The sequence below is a fragment of the Pelobates fuscus genome, chromosome 3, assembly GCF_036172605.1.
Source record: "Pelobates fuscus isolate aPelFus1 chromosome 3, aPelFus1.pri, whole genome shotgun sequence".
NCBI lineage: Eukaryota > Metazoa > Chordata > Amphibia > Anura > Pelobatidae > Pelobates > Pelobates fuscus.
In genome coordinates, this window is record NC_086319.1 from 363,697,405 (window position 1) to 363,717,680 (window position 20,276).

General features: G+C 40.0%; 1 protein-coding gene across 2 annotated transcripts in view; it reads right to left on the minus strand.

Annotated features, from left to right (window-relative positions):
- Positions 1-3,654: 3,654 nt before the first annotated feature.
- The window catches only part of EDC3 (enhancer of mRNA decapping 3), a 40,893-nt gene continuing 24,271 nt past the window's right edge, over positions 3,655-20,276 (minus strand). The window contains exons 4-8 of one of the 2 annotated variants that reach the window (XM_063449305.1): positions 16,771-16,878; positions 16,217-16,570; positions 10,972-11,125; positions 8,645-8,862; positions 3,655-4,799 (exon numbers count right to left, since the gene is read on the minus strand). In XM_063449305.1, the coding sequence (XP_063305375.1) occupies positions 4,465-4,799; positions 8,645-8,862; positions 10,972-11,125; positions 16,217-16,570; positions 16,771-16,878 (1,169 nt within the window). In that variant the 3' untranslated portion in view covers positions 3,655-4,464. The remainder of the gene's footprint in view (positions 4,800-8,644; positions 8,863-10,971; positions 11,126-16,216; positions 16,571-16,770; positions 16,879-20,276) is intronic. The other variant, XM_063449307.1, reaches the window with a different exon arrangement.

A 20,276-nucleotide genomic window follows, 5' to 3' on the forward strand; every position in this document is an offset into this window, starting at 1 on the left:
ATGTAAGCTCATTGAGCAGGGCCATCCACCTCTCTGTTCCTGTACGTCGAGTTGTCTGGTTACAATTAAATGTCTGTTAGTCCACCCCTTGTACAGCACCATGGATTCTGATGGCGCTATATAAATAACAGTTGCAAAATAACATTGTCCACAAAATGCCCGAAACTGTAGCATTTTTTTTTACTGGCAGACTGATGTCTCCAATTATAAGCAATGTAATCCTAGTCATATCTTATATTTCCTTTCCGAATGTTCTGTTATCGTGTGTGTGTGTTTTTATATATAGACACACACACACACACAGCCCCTCACCCTAATAACTCCATAAAGGAGCAGTGATGTAATAATACATCATCCTCTCTGAGAAGCATTGCCTACTGTTTTGACTAAGCATTCAAACAAGTAACAGCTGGGAAATTAAGAACTTTAATAAAATACCTAGGGGACATTCAGTTATTGGAAAACTCCAATCACAATAACTACACAGTGTGCCATAGTGGTTATGGTACCCTGAGAACCCTCTTGCTGTAAGTAGGCAGTTTGACTTTTTTTTTTTTAACCAGAGAGCCTCGCTTCCTATAGGTAGAGATGGTGCATGGTGTGTGAGGGTGCTTATAGTATTCCATTAACCTCTAAAGCATTTATGCAAGCGGAGTCTTAAAGGGAAAAAATACATTTACGTGCATAGAATATGCAAAGTTATGGTTTTTAAGCTCAGAAATCCTCTTCTGGCAGCAGCCTAAAAATGGACACTAGAAGCTCCAAAATTGCTTTAGTTTAATGAAGCAGTTTGTGTGTATATAAATTATGACCCATGTAGTCTCCTTGCTCTATTATCTGCCATGTTAGGCAGATAAATCACTTTTTTGTTTCTGTTTATGCAGCCCTACTAACACCTCCCCTGGCTTTGACTTGCACAGTCTGCATGGGAAATGGTTTCATTTTCAATTAGGGGTGACCGCACAGTGTGTTTACTCTAGACACCTTGGTAAGTTAAAGGAACACTATAGTCACCTAAATTACTTTAGCTAAATAAAGCCGTTTTAGTGTATAGATCATTCCCCTGCAATTTCACTGCTCAATTCACTCATCACTTTGTTTCTGTTTATGCAGCCCTAGCCACACCTCCCCTGGCTATGATTGACAGAGCCTGCATGAAAAAAAACAAAACTGGTTTAACTTTCAAACAGATGTAATTTACCTTAAATAATTGTATCTCAATCTCTAAATTGAACTTTACTCACATACAGGAGGCTCTTGCAGGGTCTAGCAAGCTTTTAACATAATTAGGGGATAAGTAAATCCTAATTAAACAGAACTTGCAATAAAGAAAGCCTAAATAGGGCTCTCTTTACAGGAAGTGTTTATGGAAGGCTGTGCAAGTCACATGCAGGGAGGTGTGACTAGGGTTCATAAAGGGATTTAACTCCTAAATAGCAGATGATCGAGCAGTGAGACTGTAGGGGCATATTCTATACATTAAAACTGCTTCATTAAGCTAAAGTTGTTCATGTGACTATAGTGTCCCTTTAAAATTTAATCACAAACAGGAGGCTCCTGCAGACTATTAACCCCTTGTGGACAGAGGCAATTGTACAAGTTCTGAACCAAAACCAAACCTGGAATTTGAGCTATGTGTCTGTTCAACCATAATTTACCTCTTTTATAGTCAATGGATTCTAAAGTCAACAGAACCACTATAGCTTTATGTAGTGGTTCTGGTAGCTATAGCATGTTCCTGAATTTTCAGAGGAGAGGCAGTTTTTTTTTGTTTTTTTAAGATTGCCTAGTTAACACCTCTAGGTGCACTCAGACTGCCACTAGAGGAGGTTCCTGTGTCGCTGAACATTCCCCAGAGAGATGCATTAATTCAATGCATCTGAGGAGATGTGTACTGGCAAGGCATTTTGCTGCACATTTACAATACCCTGCGACTGATTATGTCAGGAATGGAGGAGGTGGCAGCTCTAGGGAGACTAGCTCTAAGTGGTTGAAAAGATAATTTAAATCCTTTCTTCTCCATGGAGAGGGGGCATTTCTGCCCCCATACTTGTATATCATTTTGTTGAGAAATTTGGCTTTTATTACACATCAAATATTTACATATGAAACAATTTAATGGGGTGGTTTTAACACTAAAGGTTCAGGAATACAGGTTTGTATTACTGACCTTATAGTGTTCCTTTAAGTGTAAATGTCATACTGTTCATTTTTCCTGATGAAGAAAAAAAACCTGGTGGCTTAACAGTGCCACCATGGCCCGGTTTTATGGGGTTTTGGAAAGTTACAGGGTCAAACAGTGCTTGCAAATTAAATTATCTGGAGTTTCTGCCTGGGTTGGCAGGCCTCCCACTATATAATCAAGTTACAATTTTTTAAATATACATATATACACACATATAATGAATTGTTATAACATTCAGCAAGAGGGGTACGTATGCTGGCTCCAGGATGGGCAATGCTGCAGGTGGTGTGACTAGGGCTGCTTAAAGTGATAACTCCTGAATGGCAGATAATGGAGTCAAAACCATTGTATTAAGCTCATGTTGCGGTGGTGCTCAGTGTCCTTTTAAATATCTGTGGCTTTCATACTAAGCATACACAAGGCAAGTACCATGTAACTTTCCAGAAATAAATATTTAAATGACCAGTAAAGTCACCTAGCCACATCTTAATGAAGGCTGGGCCCAGTCATTTTAAGCGTGCAATTTATTTATTTTTTGAACTGAGGTTTACATGACAGGGATACATCCACCTCTTTTGGCAGTCTTCCTGAAAGCCAGTTGAGGTGCTTTCTCTTCCAGTACCAAAAAAAGCCATGGACCTTGAATCAAATGCTGCCGACAGCTGTATTTGGCCACACATGCCTGGTTCCAATCCATGGCTTTTCTATGAGAACCTAGATATCAAGGGAGAGGGCAGCTAGAATGGTGACATTAGTGGAGGAGTGCCAGCACTGGAAACTAGCAGATTATCACTAAAGTGAGAATTCAAAGTAATTAAATTTAGGGTAAAAGGAGCAAATACTGAAAAATTATTAGTCAGCTATGCTTCCAGTTCAGCCTCTCTGACCTTAAATTTGAATTTCACTTCAATGATTACCCACCTACAGTTAGTCGCTAGACTAAATATATCAGCACATGGGGGTGGACAGAAGGGAACCTTAATAGTCTCAAAATAAAAGTTTTATAGCAGCTTCAGGTTGAATGGGTACATATGATATCCGTACAGACTTCCGACATTTCCCTTTAATAAATCTATAAGATGGGAAGAGTTATATTCAAGCTTCAGTGAGACTACAGAAAACATGCTTCAGGTTGAAAATGAGCACGTGCTTGACTAAAGTTATACGAAGTAATGTGGAGCTCTATAAATGCCAAAAATAATAACACCTCAACACTAAAATAGGTACTAGATTTAAATAAGCCAGTAGGGCCTGCACATGAGAACTCCTTGAGAAATGGATGGAGAGAATAGTTGTGTGTGACTTACAGGATGTGTGCAGTATGTTACAGCAGGTCCCCAATCACATGGACTTTGTCTTGGTAATAAGTTCAGACTAGTAAAGGACACATTGACATAATGATTCAAATAGACACTTGGATTAGACGATACATTGTTCTGGAGTTAAATATGAAATAACTTGATACAGGTAATTCAGAGCCCTATCCTGTTTATTCATTAAACAATATTGCAAAATGTAGGCCTTTAAAACAGCTGTGCAGCAAATATATTTGGAGGAGGAGCTTGCTGAAGCATTGTGTTCCTTTCTCGCTCTTCCGCTTTGGAGGGACTTGATTCCGTATCGAACTCAAGTTAATTTGTCCGGCAAGGCATTTTATAGCTCAGCTATTTTAGCTAGACACCAGATTTTCAATCCTCTTCTGGGAGTATTCTGAACAAACCTTCAGCTTCCTCAATTCTAAGCATGTTCAAGACGACCCCCATTCCCACCATCCAAAACAAAGCCAGCAACACAGAACGGGTAATGACACAAAGTATTTTCATTTGGTAAAGAACACAGCAGTTATTTCTCAATCCTTCTAGTGCACCGCACAACCCTCGTGCAGGGTTTGAGTATACAGTGAGGACCGTTGAGTTGCATGATAACAGGCATTGGTTACTAAATAGAAAATGCATGAATAACGGGAATTGACAACTAAAGTAATACATGACATCTTTCACATCTCACTGCTAGATGCATGCTTCCTCTCAATAGAGAGTAATCACAGAAAAGGAGGAGGGAAAAAAATTCAATAAAAAAAACCTGTTCCCTAGGTAGTCCAATGCATTTAATACCAGTGTGTCAGTAAGACTGTAGGCATGTATTGTTCAGATAAACATAAGGATCACCATTGGTGTTTAAAAAAAAAAAAAAAAAAAAAATTTCGATGGCAGCTGTGCCCATCTTCTTAAGGCAACAGTGTCAGTCTAGGCATGCAAATCCAATAGATTGTGCCACCCTTAGATGGAATGCAATGGAATCACAAACTTGCATCCAAATGGCGAGTGGTAGCTTATTCCCACCTCCCTGAACACCTTCTGAGGGATGCCAATATCACAGAGGTACACACGTCCTGCCTGCTCCCCCAGTGCCAGAGGGAGGCCCAGCTCCAGTGACCACTTGGCATGTATACCTTGCTCTTGATCATTTACAGGAGGGTCAATGCTAAGCACAGGTGCACGGTTGCCATTGGCCCAGTCTACCGCTGCTCGGTACCACGGCTGGTCACGCAGGAAAGCATTTTCATGGCAGTCCAGACAGTTTATGACTAAATCCACAGGGCAGTCTGGAAGATCTAGATAAAAAAAAATATATATATATATAAGTTACAAGAGAGGATGACTCAGTTGGTACTTTAATAAAATGCATCCTTCTGATATTATTAAAGGTATCACACTATAAACGTGGGAAGCATAATATTGTAAACATCTTAGAGGATTGTAGATTCATACATATATCTTTAAAATAAAAATATCACAACACAAAAAATCCCAATGTAAAATACCTCCACGCAAGAAAAATAAAGAATGCAAAATTAGATTTTTGTGGCAAAGGAAGCTCTGTGTGGAGATCTAGCTCCCCTGCCCTGCATTGTATTGAAACACAGTAAATCATTGTGACCGAGTACAGAGCAACCAAAGGTGGCTACATTTACCTACATTGATGGAGGATTCCTCCCAACCCCCTTTATTTTAGGTATGAAGGGATTCACAAAGATTATAAATGTCAATATGTAGTCATCTTTAAAGCAGTTCTGTCACTTTCTGGGGTTTTTGCACAATCCAGGTTGGTGACATTCTTGCTTGGGAGAGCAGCAGAGACCATGCTCTCTTGTACATGCACAGGAGTACAACTCATTAATGAATGAGTTGTATTAACGCCCACTAGATGGCAATGCTGTGCCATTACCACTTAACCTTAGAAGCCAGAGTGATGCAGAATCACGCTCAGAGTCTATATAGACAGTGTTTCTAAATAATGCTCACATGTCACAGGCAAACCAGTAAATCAGACCAGTTCTAGAACTTAGTGGTACACTCAACAGATAAGAAAAAACTAAAAAATAAACAAAACTCCCAGGTAAGCAGGAGAGGTGTCGTATACAAACAAATGACATTGAAAAAAAAATAATTGTTTGATATAGTTAATGTGGAATGCTTTTAGAGGGCCTTCTCTTCCATCCATTTATGTTCTCTTTATTTTCTTGTGGCCATTTTCAATCTCTCTGAACTTTTTACTTTCAGGCCCTTTTATTGCCTTTTACAGTGTATAATGTATACACACTTTCTTCACAGCAGTCACCATTCTCACAATGACTTACAGCGAATGAGTGGCAATTGCGAAGCTCTAGTGCAGCAATGACATTCAACATCTCCACACAGAGACGCTGAACACTGCCCATGATTGATTCAATGTATCTCTATGAGGAGTTGCTGATTGGTGCACAATTGGCATGTTTTGAAGTGCATGTGCAATAGCCTCAATGCTTCCCTGTAAAAAGCACTGGATTGGCTGAGATGAAAGACTATGATAAACAGCCCAGGAGGCGGAGTGTGTGCAGGGAAAGCCGCAAGGAGTTCTTCACGGCGTTGGAAAACCATGAGCAAAATTAAAATTTTCCACAGGTGGGAGGGCAAGACACCTAAACTGTGTTTTCCCACCTTTAGTGTCAGGAATACAAGTTTCTATGTCTGACACTAGTGTTCCTTTAATCTATTTGTCATCACCAGTGATTTCATATAAATTGTCTGGAATATCATACGGTTTTGCCAATGTATATCTGTGTACATATAACTAGAAATTATCCCTTGATGTGCCCTTACAGTATTACAATATTGTGTTTGTTTCTGGTTATATTTTAGGGTTATGGTTACTTTGTTATATTCTGTGATTTGACATATGAGACAGAGAAGTCTAAACATAGGCACCCTCCCCTTTCCTTTTTTTTTTTTTTTTACCGATGTCCCACATCTTGACAGGCCTAGACAGGTTGTTTGAGGAATTCTGAGCCAGGCTTATAGGCAGCATGGAAGCAAGAGGTTAACCACCAATGCTTACCCGGCATCTTTCCTGCCTGTCGAGCTCTCGCCGCAATTGGGAAGCTGTATCTCACAGCTGGCAGAGTGTTTGGCGCGGACCGAGGCATTTCGACCGCAGCGAACTCTGCCCCTTCACCAACGCCAGTTATACAACCCGAGCACCTGTGCAGCAGGATGCCCCACATTACAAGCCAAGATCGGACCACCCTCATCTGCCCATCGAATCATCATGCCCCTCTGGGTAACATCATTGCGTCAGACTGATTTATGCCCGGCAGGCATAGGCTAGAAGGACATATTGCTGCACCACCTGAAGCAGTCTCCACATTCTTCCCAACATGGAACTCTGCCACTGGTGCAACTCACCCACTCATAGCTTACAATGCCTTCAGTTTCAACATGCATTCAATTTTAACATTGTTTTATCATATATGATGAGCTTTAGCAGTCTACTCGTTTATTGTTAATCCAATATACAAGCATATTCTCTTACTCTGCTTTCCCCCCAAAAAATAGTGCAGTATTTCAGATATCTATTTCAACATTCCGTTTAATCATTTAATTGCAATGACTATTTTTGCAGTGCAAGGTAAACAGAGAAGTAAAGAATTATAACAAATAAAAATATGGATGGGAAAACATTTTTTTCCATAATGCACATTTTTGAGGTTTATTTTCGTGTTTAGTATCCCTTCCCATGACTAACGAGATAATATCTTATTCTCAGTGCACAATGGTATTCATACCAGTTTCACATGTGGCCTGAGTTTAACAGGGATCATTATGCTGGTCTGTTGGTGAATAAAGGAAACACGTGTAATTTAATTTTCCCCAGTGAAGTTAAATAGATTTAAAGAAGAAGATCTACAATATTTCACAAATCACAACAGATTTCCAAGCTTTTTATTTAAATTAAATCTGCAATGTAAAAGGAGAGACATTTTTAAAAATAAATAAATAAAGTTAAACTGTTTGCCAACAAACCTTGCATATATTAGTTCCTTAAGGACGCATGGCGCAAGATTTGTAGTATTTTTCCAGCACTGACTGACTGTTTCCATGCTGGCAACTGGGAACCCCAGGTATAATTGGGCCAGAATTTGTGACCCCAGTCTGACCAATGCTCTGCTTGCAAAGCTCAAAGTTAGAACTGCAAACAGGCATTTATATGGGATTGTTACCAGTGTGAGCAGGGAAACCCAGGTATTCCTGGATACCTGGAGACATTTCTTTAAAGACCCCAGACTTTAAGAGCTGCAAGCAGTGCTTAAAGTCAGCATTATATCTGTAGGGCTTTAACTCCATAGAGAACGATGCAGCTGAGCTATTAAGCTTATGGTTCTTGGGAGACCCCCTAGGGACTTAACAAACCTCAATGTTATTTTAGTCACTACTGAGGGGGTGAGTTCTGAACCTGTCTCACAATGGCGCTGCCATCTTTCTCTGGCAGGTTCTTTTCAGCACCAGGAGCCGACGTCATGCTGTGATCTTGCGAGACCCTCCATAGATCGAGACAATTCCCTTCAGCCATCACTGGTGAAAGCTGTCAGGATTGACACTGTAGCTCCCCCAGTGTCTAAGAAAGGCAGGCATAGGAAAAATACATAAGACAAAAGTAGTCCATACTTTGTAGTATAAATTTTTACTTAGAAATAGATAAAACATAAAAAAGTAGGAAAGAAGAAGTGATTGGGAAAAGGAGTTTGTACCGATCGCTTACTCACTAGGCAAACAGCACCTACCAGGCACACAAAACATCAGCAGTGACAACCCATGGAATGGGTCTCCACAAATGATACATCAAACTCCAAATTCTATATAACATGGCACACTGACACCTGGATATGTGTTAACTAGAAAACATTTTACCCAGCGGTACAGCAGAAAACACTTGTTTCTGAACCGGTGAATGATTTATGGATTACAACATCATCTTCAAACCTTTAGAGAACAAAATACCTATGGAAATTACTTAAAGTATGGAAGGAATGAAAATAAACAAAAACACCTTGGATGAACTTGGCAGTACAGGTAGATCAGATTATAACCTCTTCACTAAAACCAAAGCATTACAGAAAGAGTAGCACAGCTGTCCACTAACCTTTGACATTTGGCACTTGCTTGCCCTGAGTCTGACAGAACAGATTTAACTCGTTTGTCACAGGTTCCAGCATCTTCACGAAATTTGGCAGAAAGAGGATGATGTCTACGTCGTGGTTGGCCAAATGACGTCCACAGCTAATGCCCTGTGCCCCCTTTACATGGGGTCCACAAAGGAGAGCAACAGTAGGTCTCTGGTGCACATTCTTAGGGTTTAGCCTAAAAAATAAATAAATAAACAAACAAACTGTGGTGATCAAAGCAGTTCAAGATTCTAACTCAGAAGAAAAAAAAAAATCCACCGAGATTAACATTCTTTAAGTGTATGTTTGCACATGTAAAAAGTGACGGTCCTTTTCCTGAAATCCCGAATAGCAAAGAAAGGCTGATGGCACTATGGGATAGGACAGCATATAAATGTGCCCAGAGTTGGGTGGCCAGTATGTATATTCATTTCAGATTAGCAGTAAGGGGTTGTGCTGTAGTGGTTGGAATAGATCTGTTTTTGTCCGAATGGTTTCACACAAACTGGAGGAATGGTGCCCAAAAAGCTCTTTGCATTATATCTGCTACAATGAGCTGTAGTACTTAGGGGCTTAGAGTACCCTTTTAAAGCAACTGTTACAGTCTGGGGTCTTTGCATATTTTCTTACAGCGAGGTGGCCGTGAGGTGCACCTGAATCTGTCATGCGTGGCCGCAACCATGTGCCCATGTCAGTGTTGTACTCTGGAATATGCATGAGGTCCAAGGATAATCCTGCAAGACACTCCATAGAGCATGCCCTTTTCCCTAAGTCAGTGACAGATTGTGAAAATGACATGGAGGGAGGGATCCTTAATGGCGGATGTCAGGTGCAGTAAACCCAACTTTAAGTGTTTTTTTAAGCCCTGAATGCATGTCACCTCTCCATCCACCTGGTTATATATTTATTTTTTTAAAGAATAAATAAATAATATAAACATTTACAAAAAAAAAAAAAAAAAACACGCTGCATATAAACTATATACTTAGAATTTAGCATCCATGTATTGGGGGGCAGGGCAACAAAAACACAACACTGGATAGGAGGAGAGAACTTAGGAATCATTTCCTGAAGCCATGAAGGTATTTATCAGTTAATAGACATGTTAAATCCTCAGAAAATGTCAATCAGTTAAATACAATAATAATGATATCCGGTTTATTCACACTTTGCTGACAAAGCCACACCAGGTAATTTATCTAGGCTTGTTTACACACACGCAAGCCTCGCAAAGCACGACCTTGCTAAATTGTGTGCACGGCAGAAACCCTGACGAACTGGTATTGCTAGAGAGGTGTGATAGCATTATGAGAGGTGAGCTGAAGAGTCGCAGCATCGCGTGTGAAGAGTGGAACATTCCGTGCTGCCTCATATCACTTTAACACTGGGAAATTTTGGCCCAGTTGTATAACTGGCCTCATTCCTGAGTTCTTATCTTGCACGCCTGGCGGCCAGGCTCTGTGATCTAGCAGTAGGAAGTGGTTATAATGAGACTTAAAGACACTGAGCAATGCTCTGAAATAAAAGCCTTTTAACACTATGCAACATTTCAGTACAGTCAATATAATCCATCGCCGTAGGCAGAGTTAAGCACACATCGTGAGGTCTTGGAAGATATTAAATAAAAGGTACAAGAAATCGGCTAACCCAGCTCCTATTTGCATTTCCTGATCTGTACTGCTCAGCTTGTTGATAATGTTGGTTCTTTACATTAACAAGCAGGTTCAAGATCTATGGTGGCCATTTTAGTACTTTCAATGGCTACCAGTTAAGATCACTGTTTAACTGCATTTACTTATCGCTCTGAACTGTGCAGTATTTGATAAACCATTCCAACAACTGATTTATGGAGCCAAGTTCTTACCTGGGGTATGCTGGGTGCCTCAGTTACATCTCATTGAAAGCCAGAAGCAGTATATCAGCTGGAAAGCACAGTGGTAATGTCACTGCCTCAGAACTGGCAGCCCACCTTACCAGCAAGTGTTGGTTCCATAAATTGCATACATCCTTTAATTTAATTGTACAGGGCAGCACAGCATATTGGCGCTAAACAATAATTATCTCACGCTAATAGAACATATCTGGGATGATGTAGAACAGGAGGTTTGCAGTAAGAAATTGTGAGGAGAAATCTTTAGCAATTGCACAATCCTAAACACTCAATGTGGACCAAAATTGTTCCCAGCATCTTGTTGAATCCATGGTGCACATAGCTCTGCCTAAATTAAGTTCCTACCTAGTATTAGAAGTGCCTAAATGTTAAGGCACAGACTGTTTATTACATGTACGTACACAAACAACTCACCTGTTGGGTCCGCCAAGAAGTGTTAATGCCATCTGACTAGCACAAACGCCAGACATTTCTAACCGTCTTTCAACAGACAGACCATGCTTCTCAGCCACACAGAGAAGTTTCTTGTGCAAGCTATACGAGATGCTGGGTACCACCAAGCCGGAATCTGCAAGACAAATAGGAAACCTACTCTGAACACATGGAACCAATAAAACAGCCATACTGCAGACATTGTGTGAGATTGGCAAGGATTCTTCGACTGAGACAGTGTTTGAAATTTCTGGGTAGTTCTGCACAACTGATTACACACTACAGTTATTATATTTATAATTCAGGGTCACCAAGTACACCTCATTTCCCCAAACAGCCGTCCCCCCCCCCCCCCCCCACCTGATATGCAGAACATGAAAATGCAACCCTGTATTATAGAATACCAAGTCTGCATAAAGTAAGCCAACCGAGCAGTTTCTTTGTGAATCCTCCTTGATTAGTACACATACATTCCTCCTGCAGCACAGGAATACTACATATGGCATAACTTCATGTACACCACATCAGCATGCAGAAGAGAGGAATTTTCAGGATACATTAGTGGGGCTGGCAATTGAGCCAGCATTAAAGTAATGAACAGAGTGCCAGATCATACGGAATGGGGTAACAGGACAATTTAGTTTTGTTCTAGTCAACAAGGTATTAAAAAAAAAAAAAAACAGAACACGTAACCCTTGACACTTATTGCTATTTTTTTTTTTAACCCAGTCTATAAAGCTTATGAGGAGGTTCAGTTACATAGGTTGTTACAGAATAACAGCAGAGGTAACGGGAGTTTCTTAGTTTGTTTAGCAAGAGAAAACCAGCTTTGTTTGGATCTATACCCGATTGCCATTTAAGAGTGCAGTTTCTCACCAGTTTTGCATTTTATTATTTTACATTATATTGGTCAGGCTCAAGCCCTTAGACAGTACTAGCACATTCTAAATAACATGGGACATATTGACATTTGTTTAGTGTAATTTATCTCATGTTAGAGATAAAAATAAATACATATCAGGGATGTTATGTACTTTCCAAACTTTGAAAATTCTTCAGACTTCATAATGAGAAATCCTCAAAGACATTCAATAAAAGATGATATTTGATGGGTGGTGTCATCTACCAAAGTTGACATTGTATAATAAAAATCAACACTGCAGAGCAGAAACAAGAAAATGTGGCAGATCCCATCTTCAGGAATCGACACAAAGCACAGGACGTACATCATAGCCTGAAACCCATAACCTAACATACTCTATTTCCATGTAAAGCCCTGTAGAGTAAAGCAAAGAAGAAAAAAAAAATGCTAATCTGCATGCAAACATTTCTTTATTTTTAGAAAGGTGTTTTTGGCCCAGATAATAAGCTCTTACAATCCGTAGATGCAGAATGCGGTTTGAGCAGATTACATGGGTCCCTTCCTTGGGTCACCGAGTGTGTCTTGTCACAGGTTACTCCTACAGGCTTGCGTGCAACAAAAAAGGAGAACATGTCTGACTACGGGTGACACCCCAGCCACGTGGAGAGCAGGGAGCAGAGTCTGTTGTTCTATAGCACGAAAGTCTGGCAGCTGCAATTAAAAGTTGGCATGAGAGCAACACGGAGCCCAGGCACCAAGCCAAGCATTTCACCTCAAACCGAGGCAGCTGGTAAACTTCTGGCACCACTACATTTCCTTCTCACGTTATGTACATGGAATTGAACCCATGCCAAGGTGCCTCCTTCCAGTGCCACTTTTTATCTGTAATACTTCTGGAGATTACCAGAAAGCCATGAAGGATAAGACCAGAGACGAGTATGCCCTCGTGGATGTAGTTTACTGCAAAGCGTAGTGTGCCTCAAACAAAACTTTTCATTTCTGCCATTTCAAATTAATTTACAAAAACTACAACAATGTTAGAATATATCACAAATCTTTTTCAGCTGTATTTTTATATTGTCCATGGTCTTACAGGTCTATTCTAAACTAGTTCAAACAAATCGGCTAATTTCAGAGATCTACATTTCGAAAAGGCTAATAAAACAGACAGATCTGACGTGGGTCTGGTGGCCACAGCGTGCAGGAATGGATGTATTTCACTTCCCTCAGGCTGTCCATCACAGGCACCACCCTATACATGATATTGTCCTCTTTGGATCCTGGTGCTTCAGTTATCAGAAGCCACGTTAGTGTTGTCCTCACGCATGTGAATACAACACTAAAGTCTGTGGAGGAACCCACAAGATCCTCCGAAGACCTTGCCAGAATCCGACAGCAGTCTTTTGTGACTGCTGCTGGGATTGAACAAAAGTGGACTGCTTAGGTCCACAAAGAAGTCCCTAATTTTCTTTCATAAAGAAAATATCAAGGGTTTGCACTAGTTATAGTTATTGGGTTTCCGCACACTAGCCCTCTATAGGGTGTTGAAAGGTGGCACAGAATACACTTGGATTCCTTTTACTCAGTCTGTTATGGTTCATCATTGGCCCCTTGGTGCAATATTTATGGAACTTCAACACGATGTGGTCAACTCAATATCTGATAACACTGGATCACACTTTCTTAGCAAATTTTAAAGTCTGCCTTCACTTGCATTGTGTCCCTCATTTTGACTTTTCCTGCTTCACTAGAGTCTTTTGGGAGGCAAGTAGGATCACATTGAGAGTTTATTGTAAACACATTTCATAAGTGTGCAGAGAGCAAGTTTGCCACTGTATGTGGAATGATGACAGATCTAGAGATATAAATATATTTCACAAACAATAAATTAAAGAGAACATGTAGCCAACCAAATAAATGGCTCATTACGTTCCAATACACAAACACACCATGTCACAGGATGCAACAAGTCCTACAGAAATTGAATGGATTACGATTTGTTGACTCCAGAGGCCAAGTTCTAAGCGCTGGCAGACAGAACACTTTGCAGAGCATGAATGAGAGAGCTGCAGGATAGAAAGCTGCCTGACAGGTTACTCTAGATGCACCTGCTCACCCCAGCTGTTCTCAAGTCACACGCAAACCTTTTTAAAGGGGTGTTCATTCATTCCCAAGTCTCCTTTGGACAGCTAAACATTCTACTTAACAACCTCCTGCCTAGGGGCAACATGTTTACCAATTGTACAATAAATGTTCTTAAAATTAACCTGTTGTGGTTTGTTTACTCCACAGTAAATAAGAGATTAAAAACCCAATTTCAAAATGTAGGCAAAAAAATGCAACACGTGCTATAGTCAGAGTATGGACATTTTAGCCTGAATATTCCAGATTTAATTTTCAGTTTAGTTATGCAAAAAAGGAGAATAAAATTCGAATCTATATACGTGTATATGAAGAAGAGTTATTTTAACCTTCTTGGTCTTTACTACTCTGCCACCCACCTAGTAGTAGAGACTCCTGTTTTAGAGGACTACAACGATCAAGCATTTACACCAAGAAATTATGGGATACAGATAAAGTCATTTGAGGACAGGACATCTGCATTCACACTTGTATAATCTACTCCAAGGCGCCATGGTGTGCATGGAGTCAGAAAATGTCAGATGTCTGAAATGTGGTATATAAAAAGTACATCTTTAAACCTATACACATGTGGGTGATATGATATCACCAGCACAATGTACCAAGTGCACTTATCACTATCTGAATGTAAACTCACAGAAGATAACCATTTCCAGGAGTCACGTTTTGTACAATTTATTTAAAAAAATCAATTAAAAAAAAAAATCCCTACAGCTTCAAAAACTTTTTTTTTATATATATATATATATATATATATAAACAGATAACAGTAAACTAATATATTGGATATTCCCAAAATCGGGGAGCGTTTAGCATGATTACCTATTTATTAACCTACTGATTATCTAGCACCAAGACGGGGTCTGCTTCTAATAAGCTTTTTTTTTATAATACTGATCACTTAGGTTTTTAAATGTTATCTGGGAACAAGATGACAAACAAATTAATGTCTGAAGGCTATAGTAAGTATTACATAAGTGTAATAAATAAGTATTGCAGTGTCCCTCTAACACTTTGCGTGCCATGCAGCATTATCTCACTGGCACGCTCACCGTGTACTGGGAACTGAATTTCCAGGAACTGTCAGCAAGTTTAACCCTCTCATTTCCAGGCAAAACCAAAGGTGGGACCATATACACGAATTATAAGGATGTGAAGGAGAGGGGAAAAAAAAATAAAAAATAATGAAGTGTAGGGGCAGAAACCGTGCTCTCACGCAACAAGAGAATTTAAAGCCAATATTTAGACTTCCTTTAATTACTGCTTAACATGTGTGCTAGTGCACAAGGCACACCTCCAAACTCACACACGCGATGCAGATTTGGTTCCACCACGCCTTCCATAAAGGGGAAAGGGTAAAACTATATAAGGGGGAAAGGGGGAGAGACACAAAAGCAGGTTAAATCACCCAAAGAGAAATGCAAGATTAATTGTGCTAAAGGGAATCAAGAGAAAAGCAGGAGAGCTCAAGCACAGCTCATAGCTCTCCCTCTAGGATTTAATTGCAGCCAGAATGGATTGTGGATAGGAAATCGTGGGTTATGGCTGCTCAGGAAGCCAAGTAATTACAAGGAAAGAGGGAGGGAGGGTGGCGGGTTGTTTGCAAAGTTTTACTATGAGATTTTACAGCTGGCTGTGAAGCCAGGCAAGATATCAGTTAAGCAGCTTTCTTAACACGCAACATAAGATGCACGCTGAGCGATCGCTTACAGTGTGGTAAAAGGTGCACAGGTCAGTTGTAAAAAAATAAACAAATACACTGTGCTACATTAACTCCTTAGTCACCTGAAATACTGAGGAACCTGGAACTGTTACCATAATAGAAGCAAAGACATGCAAACATTTCTACCTTTGAAAAACATGTGAATGATCTAAGTTTATAGCATTTACACAAGACATGTGTTTCCTTGGCAACATGGGTGGCCAACAAGCAGCCACACAGCAGGTATCGAAAACTGACTCCCAATATGCAGTGTCACCTTCCCCAGATCACTACAATCCAAAAACCTGCAGATGGTCATGGAAGGTGTATATTAAGAGTCAAGTTCTATACTTTGTGCAAGGGGATTCAGAGATATGTCATGGTAACCAAAGTGTAAATAAGTGAGGAGATAACAGGTTAGCTGAACAATGTCACATTTAATTAATTGCTTTTAATATATAAATACTACAGAAAGACAACCTACAAGTGGTGTAATTTGTTTCTTCCATAGAATCTCTTACCTGTACAATATTCCTTTCCACCAGGCTGAGGGACCAGAATCCTTCTGTATACAATAGGTTCCGACTCTATGATGTTCTCGTCATGCCTGTAAGTAGGAGGTCTTTCATTTGGAGTTCCTCTTGACTTTGCTACACCACCTCCTGCACTCCCACCTTTCTTTTCACGTGTGTCTATTTCCTCAAAGATGGCTGCCTTGTCGAAAAGAGCTAAATTGCCTTCAAAGTCAAAGTCTGTGTCTGGAATCTCTTCTAGTTCATCTCCAAAGCATTCATCATCTCGAGCCTTTAGCTGCCCATTCTTTGGGACAGTCTTCTTTGGGGTGACCTGATTGGGGTAACGACTGCTGGAAGACCCTGAACGATTGGAGGAAAAAAAATAAATGAATAGGTAGGGTAAGATTTTGTATCATTCTGTACTTCAGATATTGTTCACTTACAAAGCTAGAAATCATAACTATAACCAGCCTAACAGCAGAAGCAATAAAGGTTATAAGAAGCAGAACCCAACTTAAACTATTGCAATTTCTATATTTGACTTGCTAAGCCAACCTTACCCCTCCCAATCTCCATCTGTCCAGAGAGGGTACTTGAAATCTCGCTTTCCAATTTGCAGCCAGTGCTCTGCAGGTATCGTAATGACTGCACGGCCAACTGGATGCTGGCTGATTATAGAAGAAGGATAGAAGTAAAAACAGAGGTCTTAATGTAACGCTGCAGTAATAGAATGCTACTTCAAATTGAGGAAGGGGGATGGGGGGTGGAGGGAGATAACACTTTTTAATATTTACAGCATTTTTAGGGGCCCGATTGTTTTTCCTTGATTTTAAGATTAATTGCAATAAAGTCGGTAAGGCAACATTCCTAATAGCAAACACATATTGGATGCTAAATTTGATCGTATTTTATCCAGCGCATATCATAGGACATGCACTGATCGGAGATTTCTGCACGCGTTAACTTGGTCACTGTAACAACACATCTCATACATAAACAGGATAATCTACTCAAACACTTCCAGTAAATCAGAGTGATCAAGCCAAGCCCATGCTGTCCAACAAGACTTGCTGATCAGAAAATATGTGGTGCTACATGATGGGAGAGCGGGATTTGAAAAGAAAATGTAAAATGCTAGCAGTAAATGTTGATAAAGGGTATCTACTATAAAGGAAATCTGTTACTAGTGGGGCTTTGTTAAGAAACACTGCTCTGGGTAAACAAATACTGGTGAGCTCATACTGTAAACTCCATCACATGGGGACCATGTAGTCTTATGTAAACTGGCACCTAAACAAAACAATTCTACACTAAACTAGGCAGCATTTAAAACATGCACTGAAGTGTTTTCTTTACACTTAATCCAGCACATCCTCATCAGTGTCAATAAAATCTCATAATGGCAGGAAGCCAGGATCCTTGCTTGAGCAATAACTAGTTGAATACCAGGCAGTACAATAGCGAGAAGAAACCAAACCGGTAAAGTCATCTCATCTTGTTTGTGGAAATTAGAAAAGGCATAAGGGGGAGGGTGGGGCATGAATTTCAAGAATCAAACACGGACAAATATAAACAATTTCTTAATGGTGCAGCTCTTAAAGTACCGGTAACAGAATTCAAGGGGAAAAAAAGAAGAGCTAATAAAATCAAATTGCTTGCACAGCAGTCTGACCAGACGAGATTTTCTAATGGGAAACCAAAAAACTAAAAACAAAGCTGGCTACTTAAGTATATTCCAATCGAATATGATCAGAAGCCCCCCCCCCCTTAAAGTATTATAAAGCATTTTGAATAAAAGTGCTATATTGGCAATCTATTGTTCAAGCTGTTGATAAATTCAGGAAGGAATTTCAGAAGATAGGAAAAATATAAATAGATTAGAAAACAAAAAACATACAGAACACACAAATTTGTGCCAACACTTTTAGAAATGTTTTTTTTTTTTTAAAATTGCAAGACATCCAAAGGAGCAGGAAGGACAAAGCACGTAGAAGACTGAACAGATAAAAAACACAACAGTAGTAACCTCTATATCACCTTATTTGATTTATTTGAGAGCGCTTCATAAAGTGTGTGTTTATTAGCACTGTATAAAACCATAGAGTTTTACTAATATTTTTTATGTTTAGTAATTAGACCTATGCTTTTGAAAATATCGTCAACATCACTGTAAAAAACAATCCAGCAGATGAGCAATGACAGGTCCATTTGCCCAAAGCAAGTAGTGGAGATCAACTAGCCAGCCATTCCTAGATATCCCTTTGTTCTCAGTGGGTATGTCCCTCTAGCAGAGGCTAGTATGATCAGCCAATACAAGCTTACTGCCTAGTTGTGAAAGACCGTAGCAGAGGTCTGAAACTCCTTATACCAAGAGCTATGCACAGCTCATAGGTTGTTATAGTTCTTTTAAGAACGCTGGAGTGCAGCCTCATACTGGAAAAACCCTTGAATAAGTCTCCTAAATGGGTTACTGCTGCCCATCTAAATAGTAATGTGCATGTACCTACCATCAGCTGTGTGATCGCTTTACTCGTTTTCTCTGTAATTGAAGGAAGGATGATGGGAAGCAATGTGCACAGGCAAGTCTCCAATATAGGATTGTTCTACATGCTTCCAGGTATCTGCATAGATGTACTTTTCTCAGTACCTCTTAGCATGTATTTGTGCATTTACGGTTTAGACAGCAGTCATCAGAGGCTGACACCTTGCAATTGTCCTCTATAGCTAGGAATTCTATACTAATGGCTGCAAGGAAGTTCTTCTTTACTCCTGGATCTGAAGTCCTAAGGCCAATACTCTACCTTTTCCCATTTTTGACCCATTTGTTACGCAGTGTTCTTAGCTGCCATGTATGATGGAATCGTTGACAGAAGTTGCAGATTCTCATGAAATCAAATATTTCACATCTGAAATAACCTTTTAATGGTGACCCCTCATTTTGTCAAATACAGGATTTTCTCCCCTGCTTTGACACTCCATTAGACAACGGCCCACTTGTAATGTTAATGAAAACCAGCAAGTACAGCTTCAGGCGCTAATAACCAATACGCAGGGCACAGAACTATAACCAGGTATCCTAAGCTGGCGCTCTGGCTAAAGATATGGGAGCAGATATGTTTGATAAGCAATTTTCTTTTCCTTCCAGAGCATAATATCTGAGCAAGCAACTGGATGAGACCGTGATGACAATGGTAAAAGCAAATGGTCTTACACACACACACACACACACACACACACACACACACAGCCATGGACGAGGTGAGGGTTTTTCCCTGATATCAGACATGCAATTGAGGTACAATGCCTCCTATTCATTTAAGGGGCACATGAAAAGCCTTAACTGCAGCCATAGCAGGGTCTTTGTATAGTACAAGCTACAGCAAAATTGACCATAGAAACATAGAAAACACACAAACGTAATTTCATTTCCGTGCAACAAAAATCTATAACAGAGGCAGCCGAAACATTTTTTTTTCCCCTTCATTAAATTACAGCGTGCCTGCGGCAGAAATACAAGCAGTTTATATCCCCCATACAGGGAAGAATTCCCACCTCCTAGAGGCAGAACTGCAGCAACACATCTCCGTGATAATGTGACTGAGCTGGGAGGCAGCACACGCTTTGAGACATGAACTTGCTTTACCCACAGGCAAGACAATCTAAACTAATTCTGTTTGTGTTCCAGAAAACTAAGCAGCATGTTCTCAGCAGGAAACGGCCTTCAATGAAACACTGAAGAGAAAGGGGGAAAAAAAATAAAAACAAATTCAGACAGAAACAATCATTAAACAATCCTGCCTAACCGCTACCCCAAACAAAAACAAAGAGAAAAAGAAGAAAAAATGCCCTGCCTCCGTGTCTCCTTTCTTATTCTATGCGTGCAAGCAAGAGTTCCATGGTGAGAAAGGGTGTTGGTTTGTATAAAGCATACAGTAGCCAAACAGACCTGCCCTGGAAGTCATTCTACTGCACACAGAACAGGTTAGAAGACATGGCTCTAAAGCATTGTTCAGTAGTACAGAACAATAATTAAGGAGCATCACACGGTATTATTCTAAGCCAAGCT